Source organism: the organism of the source record quoted next, unplaced genomic scaffold (genome assembly GCF_019419815.1).
Source record: "Pyrus x bretschneideri cultivar Hongxiangsu unplaced genomic scaffold, Pyrus_bretschneideri_v1 Contig22, whole genome shotgun sequence".
NCBI lineage: Eukaryota > Viridiplantae > Streptophyta > Magnoliopsida > Rosales > Rosaceae > Pyrus > Pyrus x bretschneideri.
This window is the reverse complement of record NW_025999524.1, coordinates 1,311,615-1,337,833: the sequence shown is the minus strand read 5'-3', so window position 1 is coordinate 1,337,833 and position 26,219 is coordinate 1,311,615. Positions and strand designations below refer to the sequence as shown.

The 26,219-nt window shown below is 38.7% G+C and overlaps 2 protein-coding genes and 1 pseudogene across 3 annotated transcripts; 2 read left to right on the top strand and 1 right to left on the bottom strand.

Annotated features, from left to right (window-relative positions):
- Window positions 1-10,955: 10,955 nt before the first annotated feature.
- LOC125477538 (putative potassium transporter 12) lies at window positions 10,956-15,635 on the bottom strand. Its single transcript, XM_048584717.1, has 9 exons — window positions 15,088-15,635; window positions 14,389-14,617; window positions 14,034-14,282; window positions 13,679-13,729; window positions 13,262-13,522; window positions 13,088-13,140; window positions 12,879-12,993; window positions 12,496-12,750; window positions 10,956-12,234 (listed from the first exon to the last, which is right to left on the bottom strand). The coding sequence occupies exons 1-9, from the start codon at window positions 15,346-15,348 to the stop codon at window positions 11,174-11,176; spliced, it is 2,535 nt and encodes an 844-aa protein (XP_048440674.1). The 5' UTR covers window positions 15,349-15,635; the 3' UTR covers window positions 10,956-11,173.
- A 663-nt stretch (window positions 15,636-16,298) lies between these two features.
- LOC125477785 lies at window positions 16,299-17,432 on the top strand (annotated as a pseudogene).
- A 158-nt stretch (window positions 17,433-17,590) lies between these two features.
- Window positions 17,591-20,626, top strand: LOC125477784. Of its 2 annotated transcripts, none has more exons than XM_048585238.1 (2): window positions 17,591-17,785; window positions 17,965-20,626. In XM_048585238.1, exon 2 carries the CDS (start codon window positions 19,433-19,435, stop codon window positions 20,303-20,305), a length of 873 nt encoding a protein of 290 aa, XP_048441195.1. In that variant the 5' UTR covers window positions 17,591-17,785; window positions 17,965-19,432; the 3' UTR covers window positions 20,306-20,626. The 2 variants fall into 2 exon arrangements, with proteins under 2 accessions (XP_048441195.1, XP_048441194.1); XM_048585237.1 differs by having other exon boundaries at window positions 17,915-20,626.
- Window positions 20,627-26,219: the final 5,593 nt, after the last annotated feature.

Below are 26,219 nucleotides of genomic sequence, written 5' to 3'. Positions count from 1 at the left end.
TTCTTATAAAGAGAGACAAAAAGAAAAATAAGAGAGAAAGAAATGGGAGGAGATGGGATTTGGAGGAGAGGAGATGCGAGATTTTTCAGAATACCCGGAACACGACACATACATCATATATCATTATATAATAGAGGGACACTTAAATTTTTTTTATCTTTACTTGTATAATGACATATATTGTATTTCTCTGTGTTTTAGGCATATTAAAAAATCTGTCAGAAAGAGAAAAAACGCTACTCTATAATAAATTGATAAATAATGGAAAAAGCAGGCAGCTTTTGAGCCTTTGGTGTGTGATTATTTTAAAAGCCAACAAATTTGAAGTTGGATTTTGACTAGAACTCAACACGTACGTGTAGTGTTTGATAGGCTATCACTAATAAGCAAGGGCAAGGTGTGTTAATAAGGAACATTCCTAATTTCCTACCACTCGGAATCTTACACGGAATTATTCTGCCTCCATTTGGGAGGTGCTTTAATTGTCTTTCCCTCCTACCACAAAAATTAAAGTTGAAATTGATGATTGAGAGAAACAATTCTGCTACTAGCTCGATTGACTAATTCGCTGATAACTACCAAATTAAAAGGGATTGCTGTCACTGCAACAACTTTGTTGGAACTTTATTGGCTGGCTTATTTGCCCAAGTGGTTTTTAAGGGTAACTCTAAGCTTTTAACGATGAAAGAAATTTAGAAGGTTTGGTGACATGACATGGACAATTGTTGTTCATTGATCTATTGCCAAGTATTAGAACAAAATAATAATTACTCACCAGAAACACGTTGCTTTAGAACCAATGTCAATGTCACTGTGTTATATATTGCATTAATTTTACCTATTCACGATAATCTTAGTTTTTCATCATATTAATTTGTAAGCAATGAACTTATACATCCAGAAGGCAACTTAGGGTCAACTCTTTTTGAAAGTGATTAATATTCGTTTATGGTGGAAACAAAATCGTATACATAAGAATAGAGTGCACAAGCAAATGCCGTGTTAAAATTTTGTCGGAACTTCCAATTTGATAATAAGAGAGAGTACCATGCAAACAAGAGAAAACTTCAAATTAAGTAGGATTGTTTTTTTTTTGGAGGGGTGGGGCTTGTTAGAGTGTGGAGTTTTCCATGCAAGTAACTTAATTAATTAAACATTAGTTAGCTTGTGGAGTGTGGTTTCCTTTGTCTGTACTCTTTTTCTAGACAATTCTATGGACGTTGACAAGAATTAATGTGTGTTGTGTCAGTCGGCAAGCTTTTAACCAGGCACACACAATGGAAGCGTCTAGAAACCAAATTAGCCCAGGATAGGAAATAATGAAACACTTTGTCGAAGTAGGACTGCATCTACAACGGGGGATTAATAGTGTAATTAACTATAAACTACAATAATCCAGAGGGTTCCTTTGATAAAGTTAGGTCATCTCCAATTGAAGGCTGGTCAGATGGTTCGTTTTAGCCATTTGATCATTCAAGAAATTAATATTTTAATGAACAGTACAGAGCCATATTTCTTACCATCTCCAACCGAGGGCCAAAGGGCCATAGGGCTCGTTTTAGTCCTGTCACAAAAAATCATCTCCAACTAAGGGCCAAACATAATTTATTATTTAAATTTAAAAACTACAACAACTTAAATTTAATATCCATAATCAACATCATCTTCATCATCCGCTATTGTATGAGTATAGTAAGAGGTAAACAACTGCTGCCGGGTCATAATATATATTTTTTTTCTATCAAAATAAGCCTTACTGATTGGAGTGTAATTCGAAGTGTTCATTTCCATATTCCTATCATTCATCTCTTCTTGTATTTGTTTGGCCTGTTCTTTATGCCTACGATTCCTATCTTCCGCAATAATGGCATTTTGCTCCGCCATTAATCGCAATGAAGCCGCCACTTCCTGTTGAGCGGCGTAATCATCATTTGCCTTACTATTTTCCTTCAACATTCGAGCCTTGTTTCGTCCCATAGCCTTAGATATGGAATCTTCACCTGAAGACGGATTTTCTACCCTTATTTGTTGAATGGTAGAAGAGCCATCTTCATCCATATCTACAGCTGAGGATGCAATTCCGAACATTGGCGTATGACCTACTTTATGTTGAGGTGGATCTTCAAATAACACCCACCCTTTACAAATTTCCCAACAACTGTGAAACTGAAAGGGTTTCAAGCTGCCCTCCATATACAATTCATCCGCTTGGCCTACCTAGAAAATATAATTACAAAAATTAAAGGAAATTAATTTATGAAATTAAATGTAATATAATTAAATATTTAAAATAAATTGTGAAAACACTTACTTCGCCATAGTAATTAGCGCTGCTTTCATGTCTACTTGTGGTTGCTAACAATGCTTGATGTCATTTGTTCAAACTTGGCAGAAGATGTTTCTTCCATCTTGAAGAACAACTCTTGTGGTTTCGGGTATTTGGTGGAGTGGTGTCTTCGTAGAACTCTAAATATTTTTTGAACACACAAGTCCAAACACCTTCCCTTGTTTGAGAATTTCCCCTCACACTATCTTCCAACACCCATCTATAAGCCTTGTAAAGAGCTTTATCTTCATTTCGGGTCCAAGCCCTACCTTTCATTGTAGACGAGGCTATTTGAAAATTATAGAAAAAATTGAAGGAAATATTTTTGGAAAAGGTAAGAAAATATGAGAATTGATGACACACCCCGACCGGAGTCGAGACGTGCTGGTCATCACATGAGGGTGACGTAACCAAGTGCGCAACAGAAGTGATAATAATAAGAAAATGCGAATAAATAAAAACCAAAACTAAACTTATTTAACTAGAGACAATATGTAAGAGTGTGAAAGTGATCAAGTATAAGATATACGCATATCAGAGTATAGGTAAAACAAAAGTGCAGTCGAACTAACTAAGTACTAATTATACAAATAGGGAGAAGATCCCTACTTTTATTTATGGAAACGTTAGAACCGCCGTGTAGTCCTCGTGAGCCACCAAAGATGAACAACTACCTAGAACCTGGAAGGGCTCAAAACATAAGGGTGAGTGGGCAAAAAACAAAGCGTTTGAAAACGTATTTACCTTTATGAACATAATAACCCCTTTCCGTAAAACCCGTATAGTTTCTAGAAGATACTACTACGTAGGTATGAAAACCAATGAACAAGAGTGGCGAAAACTGAAGTATGTCATGTCATAATATCTTAGCAATAATAAATGTAAGTCAGGTGTGAAACCAATATAAAATAGTACGCCAGTCGGAGTCACCTAACGTGACCTGTACGACTGGACCTGTAGCTCATCAATCTAGGCTAGCACACGAGTCGGAGTCACCTAGTGTGACCTGTATGATAGGCTGGGTATAAATATGTACGCTCAAGTGTTACGATCACGTGAAGGCTGTGCGATAATTCGTCGGTCAACTACGAGTCGGAACCACATATTGTGGTTTGTACGACAGGCTGACACCAGACTTGTATTCAAGGTGAACGTACGGTGCGGGAGGTGAACAATCACGTGAAGGCTGGCCCTTGCCTCGGGTAAGAGCACTAATACTGGGGTGCAACCATGATGAGCTCTAAATAAATGTGTGCATACCAATGCAATACAACCCATTCAATCACATAATACTTACTTGAAACTTACCTGAGTTTCCGCAGCATCACACAATACAATGCACAAGTGTAACAATGCAATATTTAAAATGTAATTTATTTACGATATGGCAAGCAAATCATAGTTCTATATAAAAACGTTTCTAAAACTATATATATATAACAAATGCCCACTTATTGATAAGTAGCAGGATCGTAGCCTTCTAGCTTCGCTTGTCCACGCTCGTCCTAGGGGTACATCTCACCTATATGCGATACAACTATTTTTACGTTAATTAATTAGCACATAAACAAAGCCTAGGATTAATTCCTCATACGTTGCTCAAATGGGGTGTTTGAATATACCAACGTGATATACTCGACAACACGAACATCCTCATATTTTTAGAAATTTTTTTGGATGTCGGACGTGCCCTCACGCTTCGGCCAAGGCACGGCCACACGCGCTGGCCATGCGTAGGCACATAACTGGCACACTGGACGGAAACCCTAACGGCGTTAGGAATATTCCATTAAAATAGTAGAATATTCCATTAAATTCTAACGGTGTTACGTGACGCCGTTAGAATATTTCGTAACTTTGACGAAATATTCTTTTTCTTCACTGGTGGACCATGCCGGTCTCCACCGTCCACAGCCACCGGTCGCCTTCTGGTTTGCCGATTTCTAGAAAATTTTCAAAGGTTAATATCTACTTCATTTCTCAACCAAAATCCATGAAATTTATATGGATTTGAAGGTCTTAAAGAGTAGAACACATTCATACCTATTATGAGTTCAAAATCCTACGAAAAAAGGTCGGAAAATTCCTTGGAAAATCCGGCCAATTTTGCAACTTTCCAAACTCACCTATACCGACATCCACTTTACTCCAAAGTGTTAGGGAAGTTGCGTGGATACCTTTCCAAACCCTAAAACCTCGAAACCACGTCAGGATCGCATTGGAGCTCGTGAGTCGACGATCAAAACTCACCAAAACTGAAACCTAAGGGTATGGCTAGGTTCGTGAATTTGTGAGGAGTGTGATGGTAGTCTTTGTAGGTTCGATCTGTACTGTTTTGGTGTGGTTTGTGCGTGTGGGGTGTCTCAGGTGTAGAAGGAAGAAGAAAAGAGAAGAGTCAAGAATGAGGGAGAGAGTGTACGTGTATGTGTGTGTGTGTGTGTGTGTGTGATTGGCCAGAATAAGAAAATAATATTTTCTGATTGGGCTACTGTGAGAGAAAGATAGAGTTCCAATTGGCCCAAAGAAAGATAAAAGCCCAAAATCTGATTGGTTTAGAGGTAATATGAGCTAATATAATTGGTTTGTGATTTACTCGTTTATGTATTCAATTAATCGTAACTTTTCGTTACGAATCCAATTCGGCCCTAACTCGCGTCGATGTGCTCGTGACGTCGAGTACGATTTAATTACGATGGTAAGGAAATAATTTAAAACTACATATGTACATCCACGTCACTAAGCCAACGAGGATAATATCGTCACTTTAAAGACTAGGGGAGAAAATATATAATAATTTGGGACGGGTCATCACAATTGAAATGGCGTAGGAATGGTGAAAATTTTGTAAGAAGTGGTGGAGGAATGGTTTAGGTATTTATAGGAAAAAATGAGAATTTTTTAGAATTAAAAAAAAAAAAAAAATTGGCCCAAAAAAATAAAAAATAAAAAACCAACGGTAACTGACTTCAGCTAGCTGTTAGGGATTCAAAATGGAGCCCGGCCCGGGGCCGGTTGGCTGGCTAATTTGGGCCAGTTGGTTGACCCTTTTTTGTCCTATGGGGCCACGAGCCCTTTAGCTTGGCCCTCGGTTGGAGATCGTTTTCGGGCTATTTTCGTCCCTCTGACCCTCTAGGCCCTTCGGTTAGAGATGGCCTTAGAAGTGACAAATCAACCTGTGGAGTTATTAATGAGCACCCGTTAAGACCCATTTAGTTTGATTTTAACTTACACCATTATCATCATTATCAATCTAACCTCTATATCTCCAAATGTACAACTACCAAGAGGTTTGCTAGTCAATTACCGTTCTTCGTGCACATGAACACGACTATAAACTGTTGATAAACGAAAATGTATTTGCATTTTATACGATACATAGTCATTTACATGCGTACATCATCGGTGAATTGTAAATAGCATTTTCTTAAAAAGAATTTTTTTTTTTTTTTTTTTCTAAAATTGTGAACAAATAGGGTTCTTCTTTTGCCTTATCACCCTTTTTGGCCTTTTTTGAAGGATGGTCGTTAGATGAGTTGCTTTCTTGTGGTGAAGTTGGTAATTTCCACACTGTTCTTTTTCATTTTTTTTTTGCAGACTTTTGTTCCTTTAATTTTTATTTAAAGTGTTAAATTCAATGGTCACTTTTTGGTAAAGTTATATTCAATGGTTGAAAAAGAAAGAAATGCAAAATCTAAAAAGAAGAGTGCAAAATCACACTCATTTTTCAGAGCATGCAACACTGCAGCTTGGTTTACCTAATTTTTTGTTTTTTAGAAGGCTGATATTATCCATACATCTTTTTTATTTTTTATATATTGTTTTCAATTTTGGTTGTCAAATTAAATGAGTTGAAGAAGATCAAACGACAAAAAGTAACATGAGTGTGTAGGAACTAAAAAAGAGTGTGAATAGCACCACTTTGTAAAGAAAAGAGAGAAATTTTCAAGAGTAATGCTACATTTACCATCAAGTTGTACCATTATTTGTACAAATAGATGATAAGAGTAGTATTTTTGAATTTTCGAAGGGAAAGGGATCCTCCCCAGATCCCTTCCACCAAATTCATAAATCCGAACCCTTAAAATTTGATCCAACAGTTAAAAACATAAGATTTCTTTAAAAGTTATGATAATTTTAGTCGTTGGATTAAATTTTAAGAATTCGAATTGGTGGATTCGGTGGAAGAGATCCGGAAAGGATCCTTTCCTTTTCGAAGGGGCGTTCGGATGCATGAATTAGACACATCTCGTGCATGAATTACACTTGCCACTCATGCATGGTTGGAATTTGAGAACGCATGCATGGCTCACGTTTTTTTTATCATTTGTGTGAACATTTGGAAGCGTTGACAGGTCGTTTGTTTTCAGTTGAGTAAATACGACATCATGTCGTATGGATCTTCTTCGAATATTTTTCTACTGTTGTTGTTGGTGCAATTCTACAAAATATGATGAGGCAAGCCGCAAAGGTGGAAAGTTTTATTTGAAACTTGAACGTGAAAAATCATTTGATGTACTGAATTTCGTATTGTTCAAGCACGACCTCATTTGTGATTTTTCCTCGTTGACTAGGATTCAGAATTGTTGCCAAAATGACTGACTTGAATGAAGGAAGTTTTAACGAAATATTTTTAGTATTATTTATTTTTAACGAAAATGATATTTTTATTTCAAAAAGTCATTTTTGATGGTTGGAACTATTCACTTACAACACATTTTTGTTATTTTGATTAAAACTTAAAGTTTTCAAGTCATTTTTATTAGTTTTTCTTTGAATGAATGATGTTCCAATTTGCACATGCGTATGCCATAGACAAAATAATTGTTGACAGTAACAGAGCTAGCATGGATTTATTGATTTCCTTAATTATAGCAATTAAAAAAAATTCACATATATTTGTTTTTGTATTGTATTTGACCTTATAAACAGTTAAGACAAACTAAATTACAATCTCCTCTGCCTACTTCTTCTATTTATCATCTTTGTTTTCCTTCTCTCTTCTTGTGTGCGACTTTGTTGTGCATACTATGTGCTCGATGAAATATCTTAGTTGACAAACCTTAACAGTCTTTACTCCACAATATGTTACATCCACTCTATACAAGCCTCTACAAATAATGATATTTGTCGACATATGTTGGCATAAGTTTTTGACATATGTTGGCAGGAATGGGTAGGTGGATACTAGTGCTTGATGAAATAGACAAATGAAGTTTTTTTTATTGATATTATAACCCTGTCATTTGAAAATCTTAATTCAACCAATGATAAATACGTGTAAATTCTTGAGCTACAAATTCTTTAACATTAAGCTACTGAAAACTCATTTTTATATGCAAGTTACAGTATTTTATTTATTATCATACCTAAGTGGTTATCCAAATTACTTTATTAGGTGACAATCAATAACAGTACTATTATATATCAACGAATTTTGAAGTTAGGATTTTTAATTTGCATGGGAGGAACCCAAGGTATTAAGTAGGAGAGAGAGATTAACAAAAAATAAGAGTCGGTATCAAAACCAGAATTCAAGCTATAAATGCAGCAAATATGCATGAATCAAATTAATTAAATTAGTACAATTCAGCCTGGGTGATTAGATAGCTTGATTTAACCTTCACCATAGCATGCGTATAATAAATTAAGTAACCTAATTCTGTCTTAATCTCAACCATGTTAGGAAGCACCGGATCTCACTAATTAATAAATTAGTGGTAGTTTAATTAACTACTTCGAGCTCCAATAAACCCTAGGGTTTGTCGATGTTGTGGTCCATGGATGGCGATGGATACAGTAGCCTGTCGGTTCTCAAATGAACTAAAATGATTAGTCATTATTTAATAGGAAAATTTTAACGAAAAGTTTTCGGTACTATTCACTTTAATGAAAAATCACATTTTTACACTAAAAAGTCAATTACAATACTATTCACTTTACCCTTAATTTTGTCTTTATCGTTAAAACTCAAAAATTTCAATCCATTTTCATTAGTTTTCTTTATTTAATATCATTTAATTATATTATACCTAAGCATTCCAAACCAATCCAACCCCCATGATCTTTAGAATGATGCTCGCCTTGTTTGTTATGCTAACGCACTTATTAAACCCACACTAGGTACGTTCCCAAATAGTTATGTGTCACATCTCGGCCTGGAGGGGGGACCACTTCCCGGGACTGCTCCACCACCGTAACACGATATTGTCCGCTTTGGGACCCGACCACGCCTTCACGGTTTTGTTTTTGGGAACTCACACGAGAACTTCCCGATGGGTCACCCATTCTGGGAGTACTCTCGTGCGCTACTCGCTTAACTTCGGAATTCCAACGGAACCCGAAACCAGTGAGCTCCCAAAAGGCCTTGTGCTAGGTAGGGATGAAAATATACATATAAGGATCACTCCCCTGAGCGATGTGGGATCTAACAATCCACCCCCCCTAGGGGCCCGACGTCCTTGTTGGCACACCACTGCCAGGGTTAGGCTCTGATACCAAATTGTCACATCCCGGCCCGGGGGGACCACTTCCCGGGCTTGCTTCACCACCGTAGCACGATATTGTCTGCTTTGGGCCCCGACCACGCCCTCACGGTTTTGTTTTTGGGAATTCACATGAGAACTTCCTGATGGGTTACCCATCCTGGGAGTGCTCTCGTGCGCTACTCGCTTAACTTCGGAGTTCCCATGGAACCCGAAGCTAGTGAGCTCCCAAAAGGTCTCGTGCTAGGTAGGGATGAGAATATACATTTAAGGATCACTCCCCTGGGCGATGTGGGATGTCACATATGTCTTCACCGTTAGAGATACTGTATATCTTGGAGGTCCACAATATAGACTTTAGTTGCAAAATCTTTGAATTATTCCAAGACTCACCCCACCTTACTACACTACACGTGAGAGACATGGTTGAGAGCTCTTATTGAGATTATCCGAAGTACTTGTAGTTTTTCATCCATGGTTGAGTCCTAACGACGATCCATAAAAACTATGCCGTATGTATCAACCATACCAAAACATGGTACATCAACGAAGTCAATGCTAAGCATATTGCCTCTACATAACATCATTAGAGCGTTAGGAGATTGAAGTTAAGCAAACTGAACTCAGACAACTTTACCGATCTTTTCACAAAGTCATTGTCAAAGTCTACCTTCTAGAAGCTTGTCCGAAAAATTTGTATGCGTAACTATCTTATTTGCAATGCTTTACTTGTATCTCATTTGAAAATTTATTAAACTCACGAGTTTGATGTGTAACCAGCATCACATTAGTTTGTGCAGCCAATAATTCTTTACAGTTTTCAAGGATTTCAGTTCAGAAAATAGTTTTCAGGAATTTCTGATGAAAATTAAGCCAACAAGAAAACAATTTTAAGTATCTGAAGTCTCTCTAGTGTGCTTTCGTCACGTTTTAGGACATGCTCTCCAATCTAATTGACCGGGAACGAGTCCAATACTGGTCCCCAATCTAATTGATGATGTAAAGTGCAAACCCTACTCATCTTCGTCTATTGTCCATCTACGACATGCTCTTCACTTTCATTCTTTTTAAAGTACGCACAAACTCCACTAAAGACGATTCGTTTAAAATGCCTTTAAAATAACTGAAAGCGTTAAAAACAACATTTGATAGAGCAAATTGATATGATTGTAATTTTAAGGATACTTTTTACAGTTAGAAATGAGATTGCCTTTAGAAAAACTAAAAGTGTTTTCTAATATTAAAAAACGTTTCTAACTGCGTTTGGCAGAAAAATCTAAAAGTATTTATATATTTTAGAAGCATTTACGAGAAAAGCATATGGATGCTACTTTATGAAGCACCTTAAAAAACCTTGAAGCAATCCCAAACAAGTAGTCTTATGCCGAGTGTTTCTTTTGAGAAGTAGCTTTTCTAAAGCGTTTTTACGAATATAAATGAATGTTTACGACAAGAAACTTCAAGCAAGCCCTTGCATTGAGTTGGCCTTGTTAAAATCCATTTTTGATGTCGGACTTCTTATTAAATCCCTACTATGAGAAGAACAATATTTGGCTATCCAAAATTGTTCGTTGCCAATTAATAGAACTTCGTGTTTATAATAAGAACCGTTCATATTATAAATCACCCTATAAATATCGCATCTACAAAAAATTGATGAAAACTAATGTCGTTTAGTTATCAAATTGTTTAAAAACAAATGAACAGTATTGGTAAAAACATTACGAACCGTCTATGTATTTGTTACAATAGATTGACTGAACGAACTTAGTTTTAATTTATTTTTTGCAAATATGATCTTTACGGTGTGATTTATAATGTGAACGATTCTAATCATAAGCACAAAGCTCTGTGATTAAAATACTAAGAGTTTTGAGTAAGAGTTCATATTCATCTTTGAGTAGCCAAGTATTATTCATGTGGCTCTAATATATTTATTCAAATATGTTCTTTATTTTTTATACTAAAGGTCGATACTTTTCCACCAAGAAAATGAAGTTGCCACTTTTGCCTAAAGGCCGACAAGAAAAATTGACTCAACAGGGGGCTTCTTGTACGGCAAGAACTACTTTGGTTGGTGTTGAAAAATGAACTAAAACCAAGAGAAGGAAACACAAAGAGACCGACAGAAGGAATAAAAAAAAAAATTCACTTTCAACTGGCACGTTAAGGTGGCGGTATCGCAAACAAATCACGTGAAACCACATATGGTGTGATGAGTCAGTTTGAGATATCGTCACCTGAGCGTCGTAGTTACATGTTTATGATGTAATAATTCTGTTACAGTGTCTCGCATAGAGGTTGCAATATGCAGCAGATTAATCTGAATAAAATGAGATAAATTCTGCAAGTGAAAATAAATAAATCAGACCATGTAAGTCATTCCCACTCGCATGATGTTCATGTGAGGCACACTCATATTTGCAGGACTTGCTCTGCTGTTCCTCCTCAAGAATGCATAGAAGTAGTTTATGACTAGCTTCTTGAAGAAAAACGATTTCTTCTTTGCCCTCACATCTCCGTGCGCTAGCAAATACGTAAATCCTGAGTCCATTGCTTCTTGAAGTGCAGAGAGCTCATACTCCAGACTCGGGTCTTCATCCGATGACATCACACTGGACGGCAATGTTGCAGCGGCAGCAGTTTCTTCAAAGGTTGAACTTCCTCCTACCCCTTGTGATCTTCCGTTGCGCATCAATGGAATCCTGAGTTCCTCAATCTCATCGCTTCCTGGGACTCCCGAATCCCTTGAGCTGGAAGAATCATTGTCAAAGTCTGAGTCATTTAAATTGCTCTCCAAGGCAATCTCGTGAGCTTCCATCCTCAGAAACTTCTCCAGGCTTTCAACAAGAAGTTGTTCAAATGAATGGTGATCTTCCTTCCGGATATCCTTGTAACCGTATCGGGCTACACAGCGGAACATATGGTAGTCTTTTGGGCAAACTCTTCGAAACAGAAACCTTTGTTCCTGAGGAACCACTGGGACAGGGACATACTTAATGCAGACAAAAACTATAGTGGAGTGGATAGCTGGAAGGCTAAGAAGGAATTGCACAAAAATGGATGGGATGCCTTGGACAAGCTCACTATACAGCAATCCAATTCCCGGGACTCTCACAGTCCCTAGTGTGGAGCCAAGATCGGTCACGGAGTCCATGGATAACTTCTCCCTGACCTCGCTTCGGTACTTCAACACACTCCCATAGTTCCAAGTGTACATCACACAGAGGAAGCAAGAGGCGAAGGCAAGAGGCAGCCAGCCACCCTCTTTGATTTTTGATAAAACCGCACACAAGTAGATAAACTCTATTGATCCAAATACAAGCGGGAAACATAAAGCCAGAAACAAGTTGGTCTGCCAAATGAGAAGCATTACAAGTGTCACCAAGGTTGTGCTCACCATCATGACACCGACTTCAGCTATTCCTGCGTGAATAAATATAATTGTATTAGCAAAATTATCATTACACATTTATAGTTGATATATTGTTAGCTCAACTCCAGTCGGATTAATAAAACTCATATATATTGTTGTGAAGAATATAAGCGGAAGATTCCTGCCTCGCGGCATATAGAATTTCATGTGATAAAATCAGAATATGAATGTTAAACCAACGTCATTTCAAATATAAGAATATCTTTGCATATTGAAAATATTATAGGAAGGAGAGGAAAAGGATAGTTCACCATATGCATTGGCAATCTCTGTGGTGCTTTGAAAGATGGAAACTACAACTATGCACATGATCATTAAAAACCAATTGATAATAGGGATGTAAATTTGGCCCATTCGCCTCTTTGAGGTGTGAACTATCTTTAGCCTTGGGAAGCATCCGAGAGCCATTGATTGCTTAACACATGAAAATGTAGCAGATATCATCGCTTGGCTAGCAATCATTGCAGCAAGGGTAGCTACCACAAAGACTGGCCAGAAAAGACTATCTGTTTGTTCACAAGATTGAGGAACTGTAAGTTTCAAACTAAGGAACCAAATAAAGAGAGATGCCCCTTTACGGAACAATAAGAGTAAAGCTGAGAAGAATGGTAGCCAAGATGTTGGAAAGTGTCACCTGGCACAGAATCATAGAATATTCTAGCCGATGAATCTGTATGTTTCATCAGATAGGCAGCTTGGCCCATGTAAGCTAAGAGAAGGCAGGGGAACACCACAAAACTGAAGGCAACCTGCACAAGATGTATAGATTATACAATGCTTTCGGTAAAATAAAATGGATAAAGCTATTCTTCAAGGGAGAGATGAAGGTATGCATTGGCCAACCTGAATGGCTCGCACAGAGAAATGTCCTAGATCAGCAAACATAGCTTCGGCTCCTGAAATAGCATAACCACAGTTGGGAAGTTTTCTTTACTATAATCCATAGGAGAAGTTGAAAAAAGGAAAAACAAATGGCTCTCATTAGAAAACCTAACAGGCTTTAAAGGTGAGATATACCTGTTATGCACAGAACACAACCACCAAGAGCGTACCATGCTTCCTTATCGTTCTTCTTGAAGAAAAAATAAATATAAGCAGGATTGAATGCCCTCAGGACGGTAATGTCATACTTCACTAAATTGTAGATTCCAATTGATGCCAGGCTGAAAAACCACAAGGCAAGTATTGGAGAAAACATGACACCCACTTTACCAGTCCCAAACTGCTGTATGGTGAACAATAGTAGGAGAATTACAATCGAAAGAATAACCACAGCATCTGCAATAAAGATCAATCAGATAATGGGTCATATTGTCCACAACTCATAAGTTATTATTTTTGCTCTACCCTTTCGATTCCATCCCAGGTAAAAAAAATAGTTCAGTAAACAAATGAACCACAGATTCTCAATCAGACAAAGAAAAAGATACTCACTTGTACCAAAACCTGGCACTTCACCTTGCAGGCCACTCACAGCAGACATCACTATGACAACCAAAAAAAAGAAAGTACATCAATATACTCTCCTACACAGATACAACGGAAAACACTTGTATGTAATGTATGAAAATGATTGTGCACAATATCACAGTTTCAGCCAGGTTTAACGAAAAGTCCTACTTCCTCATTATGATTTCCTGTCTAAGGAAGAGGTACTTGAAAACGATGCCAGAAAAATCCATGGCTGTTAACAGGAATGTAATTTCATGTCAGTAACTACAGCTTAGACATATTTTCGTTGGCTAAGTATATCATGAATTTCCACCTCAAGCCCAATCAAGTAATGTACCTGATATTGCTGGGGTTAGAATACCATCTCCTATAACCATTGACGTTCCCATCAAAACGAACAACAAGAGGATAGTTTTCAAGAGTGATTTCTTTTCTAAAGTTTCTTTTATCTGCAAAGCCCTTTTCAACTGTGGAGTGGGCAATTTGAGCCTATAATTTGAGATGTGTTCATCAGCTGGCTGACGATTTGGCAGCATATTAACATTTGCATACCTGCATATCAGTGAGTACAATGCAAATGTTCCTCCTACAATTGGAAACATGAATAGTGTAAAGGTTAACAAGTACTCACGCGACCATATTACTACCAAGCAACTAAGGACAAAATAATTGTGAAACGAAAAAGTGCCTACCTTCTCCATTATCATTGGCTTTGAGAACTACGAAAACATATTTTGCTAAAGGTATAAGCGCAATTGTGTACATCACAAGTGACAAAGCTCCCAAGACATCAACATCTGATTCGACGGGCACCCTGCCGAACACATCAGCAAAGACATATAAAGGGCTCGTTCCCACGTTACCGTAGACCACACCAAGAGTCTGGAATCCTAACAGAAGAGTGCTCCAAACAGAATGATCCTGATTTATTAATTTAAGTTAGTCATACATAGGATAGTATTATAGTAGCATTTTCTAACTCTTTACATTACAGAATTGAGACAAGGTAATTTTGTCAGCAAATATGGAGTACCAAATCATGATTCTGCTGACATACAACTTCTTAAAGAAAGGGTTCACACGTTGTAACATAAATGCCATATTATAAAGATTATGTTTTTGATACAAACGATACTCTACTCCAAACTAATCTAAATTGCAAGGACGAGGATTCAAACTCGGGTGCATAGCGAAGCACCTCCGCTCTAGTGGATGCGGCTACACCCACGTCTGCAAAGTAACATACTTCATTCCAAATATACCAAATTACCAATCTTACACCTTTGATGAATATAGAAGTAATTAACACATAAAGAAAAACACTAAAAGCACATAAATTTCTCTAATTTCACAAAAAAAGGGAAGAAAAACGAAAGTAATTGTGGTATTACCTGGCCACCAGCACCAGCAATCTCCATGGCTTCCACATCAAGAGAATCAACTCTATCGGGCTTCTTCCCAAGCCTCCTCCTGAGAGATCCTCCATACCCTTCTCCACCTTCGCCTCCTCCATTCTCAGAAAGCAACGACCAGGCCGGCGACTCCGAGTCCACCTCGCTCCCATCCACCCACCGCCAGTCACTCCCGACCCCACTCCAACATCCTCCTGCCAATCTCTCACCCCTCTCCACAATCCCATCTTCTTCTGCCATTTTTGCACAAGTCCTTCAGAACCCACATGCAAAAATCCAATCTTTTTACTCTAGCTTCAGTAATTGGTCAGGAAATTGAATGATTTGTTGTGGGTTACTAGTCGTGCCTGCCGAGGTTTGAGCCTGGCGGAGGAGCGAGGAGTGAGCAGTGAGGAGTGATGAGTACAGCGACAGAGGGTTCGAGTACCGAAACGTACATTAGTGACATGATGACAACAAACCATTCTTTTATCTTGGTTCGGCTTTTCAGCCAAATGAGTAGATGGATTCTGGATAATCTCTATTGGGCCATAATCATAGGTTCACTCGCATTTTTCATATTTTATAGGTACTATCTTGCTTCTTTTGATAGGATTCTTTGGATATATCCTCACAGAGGATCTCAAGAATTTTCTAATTACATCCATTCATCGTATATCATGTATTCATCGTATATCGTGCAGTCGAAAGTCATGTAGATGTCCTAAACAACATGACGTTTAGACGACAATAGAAGACTGGGCCTCGATATCAGATAACTCTACACATAAGCCCAATAATGGGCCCGTTGGGCTTGTATTACTCGAAACTCGCAGACAAGGTTAAGAGAGGAAATTCACCACAAAGGTTAAAAGAGGAATGCACAAGCCGACGAAGAACACGCGGGGAAATAGGCTCTGGTTTCTAGGGTTTATTCGAGCTCTGCGATTCCACGCGCAGAGCACCCAGTTCGTTTCCCTGTCGCTCCGATCGATCAAATTTCACAAATTCTAGGGTTTTTCTCAAGGTAATATTCAACGATATTTCTGCCGCTTTTCGCTTCGCCTATATCATTAAACTTTCCATATGTTCAACTTTTTTTTCCTGGAAAGTTCGATTCTTTCTGGAATTTATATGAGAATCGTTTTTATTGGATTAATTTTTTTTGTTATATATGTATGTTTTATTAGGTTGAAGGTGGTATTGCGACGATGACTCGGGTTTATGTTGGAATTTGGATCCTCGAGTGAACGAGAGGGATCTAGAAGATGAATTTCGGCTGTTCGGTGTTCTTCGCAAGTATTTTCTGCTGCATTACTCTTGTTTTTCGTTGTCTTAACGACTCGCGATCGATTTTCTAAGGTTGGAAAAGATTTGTGTTGCTAAGGTTTATTTTTATGAAATTGATGACAGTGTATGGGTTGCACGAAGACCGCCGGGATACGCATTTATTGAATTCGACGATCGCAGGGATGCTCTAGACGCGGTTCAAGCTTTGGATGGTTTGCCCAATTATCCCTCTCTAACTGTATTTGTGTGTGTTAATTTGTTTTTATTTTAACTTTTGCAACTTTAAGTTATAAGCTTTTGTGTCTTATCATTTTTTTGTCTGCAGGTAAAAATGGGTGGCGTGTGGAGCTTTCCCACAATTCTAAGGGTAGTGGAGGCCGTGGGCGCGGTGGAGGAGATGACTTAAAGTGTTATGAGTGCGGTGAACCTGGCCATTTTGCTCGAGAATGTCGCATGCGTGTTGGTTCACGAGGAGGGAGTGGTGGAAGGCGCCGAAGTCCATCCCCTCGACGCCGCAGAAGTCCTAGTTATGATGGCCATGGGCGCAGGTGTCATCATCTTTCTTTTTTAACTTAACTGTGTTAAAATTGTGCCTCTGTATTCTGATGACCTGTTGCCTTTCCTCTTTATGCTTTTGTTGGTTTCAAATTCAATGGTTATGAGGATTGCTTGTACCCTGATTCACCGCATCATTCTTGGTATGCGTGTCTCAGCTGACTTAGAATAGAGTTATGGAAACTTCGATACATTATTCCTGTGTGTTTGTTGACCTGGGAATTCGATACATTGACTGCCTTGTGCTTGCCAAGTTTTTTGATCTGGAACAAAAGTTCCTACTGTTTGTCGACCTGGGAATTGAAAATGTTTTGTTTTGATACGAAGGATTGAAATTGTTACGCAAATGATTTCTTTTTTTTGGCAGGAGTTATAGTCCGCATAGGAGAAGATCACCTCCACGACGCCGTAGTGTCACACCTCCTCGACGTGGACGCAGCTACAGCAGGTCTCCTCCATATCGCCATGCTCGCCGTGCTTCACCTTATGTCAATGGGTAAGTCATGGCTGTACGATGTTTTTACAAAATGGTGAAAGATATAAGCTTGAACAAGTAGATTGTATCTGGATTGAAACTTGAAAGTGTTAGGGCTTTGTGTGACTTCTTTTCTTGTTGATACAGCTGAGTGCATCTGCTTATTTGTCTCTGCAGGGACTAAGCTGGAATTGGAGCAACTGCTGGATGATTTGAAAGGATGATATCGCTGCTATATTGTAGTTATAGTAGGATCGACAAGAATCATGATAGTTATGTTGATGTTGTGACACAATGGGTTTTATTAGGAACTTGGATTGGATGACTTGGACACCAGTTTGCGTCGATTTTCTTGCTTCAGCGTACTAAAAATGAGAGGTTGCCTTCCTACTTTGAAGTTGGCATATTATATATGTTTATATATGGTTTTGTGTGAACTCATTCTTTGTGGTTGGATTTTCACTGTTTGCAATAGATGTTCCTAAAGTTTATTTGTTTTGATTTGAGGTGTATTTTCGGCTAAAACGGCTTTGTTTCTCCGCTTACTGCAATCTTAGTGCTCACGGTTCCTATCTCTGCTCTGCATCCACCAAAGTCTTCTTCTTGTCGTTGCCCCTGCCTATTGTTCAGTGGAAGTGGAATATCCATAACCTTTGGTACTTTGGTTGCACACGACACTTTTTATTGCATTCTTCTACGACAAAGCTTCATGAACACACTTTTTTTATTAGCCGGTTCAAGAAGATGAAGTTGTTTATCGCCTTCCCCATCTCAGCACCTCTGCAGCACATCTACCTGCACGTTAGTCTCCTTCTTTTCATTGAGAAATTTGGCTGCATCTGACCATGTTAGAGTGTCATCATCATCATCATCTGCAGTGCTTCTATCATAGTAAGGCCTTATCTTGTTAGTTCTCCACTTGCTGATTGCTGATTGAAGAAGGTGAAGCTGTTGCCCTATTGGTGTTCCCTTCTCTCGAGTCTGATTATCGGTTGGTAATTGAAAGTTGAGAGCATCCATGGTAGTAATTTTAGAGTGCAGTTAGTGTGGTTGGTTAATCTACCGAGTTGCAGTGAATTGTGGAGTCCTTCACACCCATCATTCATCACCATCTTAGACTCGTCACTGAAATCGTCTGGTTGTGCTTCGACCTGCCCACACACGGCTAGGCTATATAGGATACCAAGTATTTTACCATAATATGTCTCATCAGGTAATGCTGCTTGCCTACTTTGTCAAGGTTGACATGATAAATCTGTGTCCTGCATCAAGTCATTGTTTTCCATTTTTTTTTTTTTTTTAACTTTTTTTTTCTCGTTGAAATTTCCTTTTTTTATTTTATGTCGGATGACTGTTGTAAATTGATGATCGGATTGAGATTGAGTGGATAAAATATCCTGAAAGTTTGAATTTTGAATCATAATCTGTTTAGATGGGAATTAGTGAAAGAAAACATTGAGATATTAGTGGATGTTGCAAATAATTACGAATTATATTTTTATTATTTTCATGGAATATCCCGTTGCAACAACAGCTATTTCTTGATCTCGTTCAAAAACTTCGGATGGATGCAAAGCAATGGATCCAAATATGCCTTAGGAAGAGGTCATCGTAAGTTCTATCGCAACGACTAGAAACACGTGAATAACTAACGCTAAGTAGTAGTGTAACTGTCACGCTAAAAATATTTCTCTTCCCAAAGGGTCTTTGGTTCCCTTGGATTTTGTGTTTGTTTTTCTGAGTTAGTTTCTTTGCCTTCTTACTTCTTATGTTTGTCTCCGTTCTCCCATTGTCCTCTACTTCTTTGGACATTTCAGTAAATTAAGAGTGCACTAGCAACTTTATTTACATGATCTGCTTTGGATCTTCATCCCAAATTAAGAAAATGAGAAGCAACAGCTAGACTTCTCCCGTTGCAATCGAGAATAAAACTCGATTTTTTATCCTACGTTTTGTATCACAGCACCACTCAATACTTCCATATATACTGAAGAGGAAGCAGTTCAGAGTATCGAAACGGAGGGAATGGAGATCCCAAGATTTTCCGAGATGAATCTGTGGTTTCGTGACACCATTGGCGTAATCGGATCGGCCGCGAAAATCCCACTTCGAAATCCCAGTTTCATAACATTCGTGCTGGTTACCTCCTTTCCACTATTTTGTACGACTTTAGTACCAAGATTGCCTTCTAACCAGCCTTCTTTGATCCTGGAGAAGGCAGCAATTCAGCTAAGAGTTCTTACTCACCACCCCAAAGGCCACATGATTCAATTTCTGCGAGTGTACCTTTTTGAACTTGTTAATTTCTTCACCGCACTCACAACTATATATGCTGCTTCAACAGTCTACATTAGTAGTGATAGGTGGAAGGTGAGTCTCCGAGATCTTCTTCGAAACTCAATAACCAAAACAAGGTGGCGCGAGCCCATGTTTACATTCTTGACTGTGTCCCTCTTGTCACACATTTGTTTAAGTTCGGTTTACTATTGGCATCATCACGCGAAGCCATTACTTTCGTCAAGCTGCTCAAACAGGTTACTGCAGGCTGTAAACATGGTAGTTCCTGTTGTGGCCTTTGATAAATGGGTAGAGTACGGCGCTTGGTGGAATCTGAGTGTTGTGGTTTCCATTTTAGAGAAAGATAACAGAGGTTTCGAAGCCTTTTCAGATGCAGCGGAGTTGAGCGAAGGAAATACAAGAAGAGGGTTCGTTTTGATGCTTTTGTATTCTGTTTGGAGCTTCCGTTTTCCAACCCTCATTGCAAAATGCACTTTTCCAAATGTAATGGCATATGATGTTCTTGACACAAGCTTCCTGTGCTTGGGGAAGGTTATGAATTGGGTGGTTCTCACGGTTTATTACTACGATTGTAAGAACCGTCACAAAGGGTTGCCATAAATTCCAAGGATTCAACACCAAGATCTCGTAGAGTAAAATCACTGTGTAGGGAAGATGATAACTGTAGCGAACGTGTACCATTGTCAACTGGAATATTACTAAAACCTATACCGGGCTACCCTATAACTTGAAGAGGAAGGAGTACCATAATTGCGAGAATTGCAGCAGAGATCGACGAAGGTTGCCCTAGCTAGAAGAAAATAGAGGATACGAAGTTGTCGATAGAAGAAGATTTATGTAAATTATGTATTTGTCAAAGCAGCTGCCCTTAAATTGTATAATTTACAGTTCTTATGTATTTCAACTTGTCCTGTACTTTGTGGAGACTCCAACATGCTTTGGTTCTTCATCCCAAATAAGAAAATGGGAGGCGCCAGCCGGCTAGACTTAAACAGTGTAATCGAAGTAAAACTTAGAACTCCGCATTCTGTTTGGAGCTTCGGTTGCCAACCCTCCTTGCCACTGTCCTGATCCAACCTTAGAATATAACCAAAATTTGCAGGCGTTTACAAGGGGCTAAGAAAATGGTGTCATTTCTTTGTCCTCTACTCTGTGGACATTTCAATACTCACGAATGCTTAAGTTTAATTTACTATATGACGTGCTTTGGCTTATCACCCCGAAAAAGAAGATGAGATGCACCAGCTAGACTCGTTTGATTTTGACGAAAAACTAGTATATATAGAGGATGAGGCAATACAAGATCCACAATCTTCAAACATTTTTAGTTGTGAAACTGAGGGGATGAAGATCCCGAGATTTTCTGAGGTGATGCAATGGATTCTCGGCACGTTTGGTATCATTGAATCTGCCGGAACAATCCCATTTCGAAATCCCAATTTCATAATCTTGACATTGATTACTTCCCTTCCACTATTTTTTCTGACCTTAATACACCAATTGCCTTATGACTTCCAGCCTAGTTTGATTGTGCACGCAATAAATCTGCGAACGAGTCTTTCTTACCACTCCAACCCCCTGATTTCTGATATGTCATGGGCTCTAGATGTAGCCATTCAAATTCTGTAAGTGTATTTTTTTACCCTTGGTAACTTCCTTATTGCACTCACAACCATCCATGCTGCCTCAACAATCTATGCTAGCAATGAGACGTCAATTATCGGTCTGCGAAATCTTCTTCGAAGTTCAGTAACGAAAAAAGGTGGCACGAGCGTATGATTACATTCTTCTCTATTTCCCTTCTGTGCAATCTTTCTTTGGCTGCTGTTGACTATTGGCATTACGCCAGGCCGTTATACCCTATAGGCTGCCCTACTAGGTTCTTCCGGAAGATACATTGGATAGTTTACGGCCTGGCCTTTGCGATATGGTTAGATTACAGCGCGCGGTGGAACTTAAGCGTTGTTGTTTCCATTTTAGAGGAGAAGGTAGGAGCATTTGAAGCCATTTCAGCCTCATCAGAGTTAACCAAAGGAAACAGACTAAGAGGCTTCTTTCTTATACTTCTGTTTTCTGTTGCAAAGTTCAATTTGCCAACCCTCGTTGCTCGGGAATTTACAACTATCTTTTCTTTTTATTTCCTTGACACAATCTTCATGTGCTTGGGGAATGTTATCACTTGGGTGGTTCTCACAGTGTATTACTACGATTGTAAGAACCGTCACCAAAAAGCCGTGGCCGTAACTTCTTTCGATACAGGCAATACTCTACGTTAAACTAAACTAAGATAAATTGTTGGGGGAATTTGAACTCCGCTCACCGTTGGTTTTTTACAGGAAATAAGATCACTGATCCCGAAGTTTGTAATTACTGCTTTTCTTCTAGCAATTTCTTCGTTGTGCTCACAACTATGAAAGTCTACTTTTTTTACCCTTGGTAACTTCCTCGTTGTGCTTACAACTATCCATGCTGCCTCAACAATTTATATTAGTAATGAGAGGTCAACGATCTGTCTGCAAAATCTTCTTCGAAATTCAGTAACAAAAAAAAGTTGGCACGAGCGTATGCTTACATTGATGTCTATTTCACTCTTGTGCTATCTTTCTCTAAGTGTTGGGGTTACACAAGGCCGTTAGTTCCATCAGGCAGACCAACTGCACTCTCCCAGCTTTCCCTGGCTATATATTGGATAGTTTACAGCTTGGCTATTGCGTGGTTGGAGTACATTGCGCGGTGGAACTTAAGCATTGTTGTTTCCATTTTAGAGGAGAAGAGAGGATTGTTTGAAGCCATTTCAGCCTCATCAGAGTTAAGCAAAGGATAAAGGCTAAAAGGGTTACTTTTGATGCTTGTGTTTTCTCCTTGGAGCTTCAATTTGTCAAGCCTCCTTGCCAGATGGACATATCTGTACTATCCAAATATACCTTCATACTATCTCCTTGACACAAGCTTCTTGTGTTTGGGGAAGGTTATTACTTGGGTGACTCTCACAGTTTATTACTGCGATTGCAAGAATTGTCACAACCATAAGGTCGCTATAAGTTCTTAAAAAAGCAATAAGAATCTCTCATCCCGAAGATTGTAATGTGTAAAACTACACGTGTAGTAGTTTCTATGTCAAAACTTTTCTTGTTCTTGAATGTATGTTTTTGTAGGTCCTTGTTGGCTATTGCGTCCAGGTTAATTTGAGGATATCAAGGTTAACCACCATGCGCTTAGGAACCATTCCTTGTAATTATTATTAATTTTATATCTTAATAATTCAATTGAACGCCATCAAGAAAGACATCATGTGAATTCATTGACAAAGTCTCTCCATTGTGTTTGGATCGAGCTATGAATCGAAAGCATGGAGATTGAAACCAGCCTTATGGTGAAGAAACAGAAGTCTCTGCCAGAAACATCGACTTCTTCATTTTCACGATTCTAACCTCCCTTCCTTTGTTCTGTTTCATGGTCTACCATGAAATTTGTTTCCAGAAATTCCTGTCAAAATCTTAGAAATTGCAAAGCAACCCCTAGTTTATCGCTACAGCATTTTTCCAGCAGGCCCAGCAAATACTAATATAACCAGCAGACTGAACAAAGAGCTTGTTCATCAGTTGATTCAGTTATGTCTTCTTTATCTGGTGCCTCTCCATCTCCTTGAGGCTAGTGCTTGGAAGCATTATTGCGATCTTTGACTTGGCATTGAAGATATACATGGAAGAGACACCAACGATGACTCTCAAGGACATGGTAAATAAACACTTTTCTAACATAACGCTCAAGGGCACTTCATTACATATCCCTATGTTCTCTTCTTGTCAACTTCTACTTTACTTGGACTAATATGTATACCAACAACCTACACTGTTATTTTGAGGAACTTTGTGTGCGATGTGTTGTTTACTGTGCTGTGTTTTCTGGCATTTGTGGCGCTGAGCGCGGAGTGGAATGTGAGTCTTGTGGCTTCGATATTGGATGGGGTTCATGGAACTAAAGCATTAGCTCTGGCTATTTCTTACCGCAGAGGTAACACGTGGCAGGGGCTTCGTTTGATGCTTGTTTTCTTTGCTTGGGGATTAAGTTTAAGGTTGCCATGTTTGTACTTTGGCATGCATGAAAAGGAGAATGGGATCATTGCATAGATTAGCTTGTTCTGCTTGGGGAATGTGTTGAAGTGTGGGTTGTCTGCATGGTATATTTCTACGATTGCAAGAATTTAGCGTTCAATGAGAACAATGAATGTGTCGAATGTGTTGGTGTAGGAAGAGAAGTGAAAACTCGCGAGCAATACGAGAAGCATGTCGAATCTGTTGGCAATGAAGTAGGAAGAGAGGTGGAAGCTGTTGAGGAATGAGCACTGCATGCAAGAACTAGAAACTGCGATCAAGACTTTATAGATGCTCCTTTTTCTGCATTTATTTATGTGAAAACTATGTATTACTTCCAGTAATATTTCTCATCTCACGAATTTGTGCATCTTTGTGTATACATGTTATCGTAAATCAACTATATTCTAACCCTAGGGAAGGGGCTTCGAACTTGGGTGCAGGGGCGAGCACACTTCACCCTAGCCTAAACTTAAAACAGAATTAGAATTTCAGGCGTTTAGAAAAGTTACAGGTGCTAAAAAAATGGTGTCATTTCTTTGTGCTCTACTCTTCGGACATTTCAAAACTTAAGAACGCTTAAACTTAATTTACCATATGATGTGCTTTGGATTATCATTCCGAAAAATAAGATGAGACGCACCAGCTAGAGTTCTACCGTTATTATCGAAATAAAACTGGAAACTTACTGTTTTTATTTTATTTAATACTCATATGTGTTGAAGAGGAGGCAATACAAGATCCACAAGCCTCAAACTTTGTACTGGTGCAGCTGAGGGAATGGAGAACCCAAGATTTTCTGAGATGAAGCGATGCTTTCTCGGCACCCTTGGTATCATTGAATCCGCCATGAAAATCCCATTTCGAAATCCCAATTTCATAATCTTAACATCGATCACTTCCCTTCCACTATTCAGCCTGACATTGTCACAAAAATTGCCTGTTGACTACCAGCCTACTTTGATCTATGAGGCAATAGATCTACTAGGAAGTCTTTCTGACCATGCAATGACCATTAAAATTATAGAAATCTACCTTTTTAACCTTGTTAACTTCCTCATTGTTCTCACAACCATCCATGCTGCCTCATCAATCTATACTGGCAATGTGAGGTCAGTGACCGGTCTGCGAAATCTTCTTCGAAATTCAGTAACAACAAAAAGGTGGCACGGGTGTGCTTACATGGTTCAATATTTCCCTATTGTGCTCTCATTCTTTAACTGCTATTCAGTATTGGCATTACGGAAGGCCGTTAGTTCCATCGCGTTGCCCACCTAGGCATTTCCGGCTAGTTCATTCGGGTTGCCCAACTCGGCACTCCCGGCTTTCCGGCCTGGCCATGCATTGGATAGTTTACTTTGTGGCCATTGCGAAATGGTTAGAGTGCAGCGTGCGGTGGAACTTAAGCGTTGTTGTTTCCGTCTTAGAGGAGAAGAGAGGATTGTTTGAAGCCATTACAGCCTCATCAGAGTTAAGCAAAGGAAAGATGCTAAGAGGGTGGTTGTTTTTTATGCTTCTGTTTTCTGTTGGAATGTTCAATTTACCAAGCTTCCTTGGCAGATGGACTTATCAGTATCATCGAAATATAATTGCATATTATTTCCTTGAAACAAGCTTCTCACAGTTTATTACTACGACTGCAAAAAGATCGTCCTACTAAATTCTGAAGATCAAGCAACAACATCTCCAGTTCGTGTTGAAAATATCACATTGCTGAATTGACAAAATAAATTACACTATACAAAAATTGGTCTGTTTCTTAATTACACCGTGTCCTTTTGCAGTGACATCCCCACATCTGCCGTGCTATGTAGATGGTGTGATGCAAGTTGAGAAACAATATCGGTCTGACTAGTAGCGGGGCGTTGATCCATTCCTCTGAGCTCTTTTAAGAGATTGTAACGATGTCTTTGTTAGATCTATGTCAAAATATTTCTTGTGCATTTTCGTATGTATGTATTATAGGCTTTCACAAAAGTACGAAGGGTGTCATTTCCTTGTTGACAATTTCAAGATTTATCTTTTTGCTCTTTTTTTGAAAAGAACATGAGAACTTTCCAGAATCAACCATTGATCCTAATATTTGCTCTTTTTATTAACACTAATCACCCTAAATCTCCATGCTATCTGGGATCATGATTTTATATGTATTAACTTTCATATCTTAATAATACAATTAAACGAAGAGTAAAAGTCTTAACAAAGTCCCCCCATTTCATGTGAATTAACTAACAAAGTCTCACCACTGGGTTTGGATCGACCTTGGAATCGAAAGCATGGAGATGGAAACCAGCCTTCTAGTGAAGAAGAATCAGAAGCTGGAAGCCTTCGATATTCTCCGAAAATCTCTTGCTATCTCTGCCAGAAACATCAACTTCTTCATCTCCCAATTATAACTTCCCTCCCTTCGTTCTGTTGCA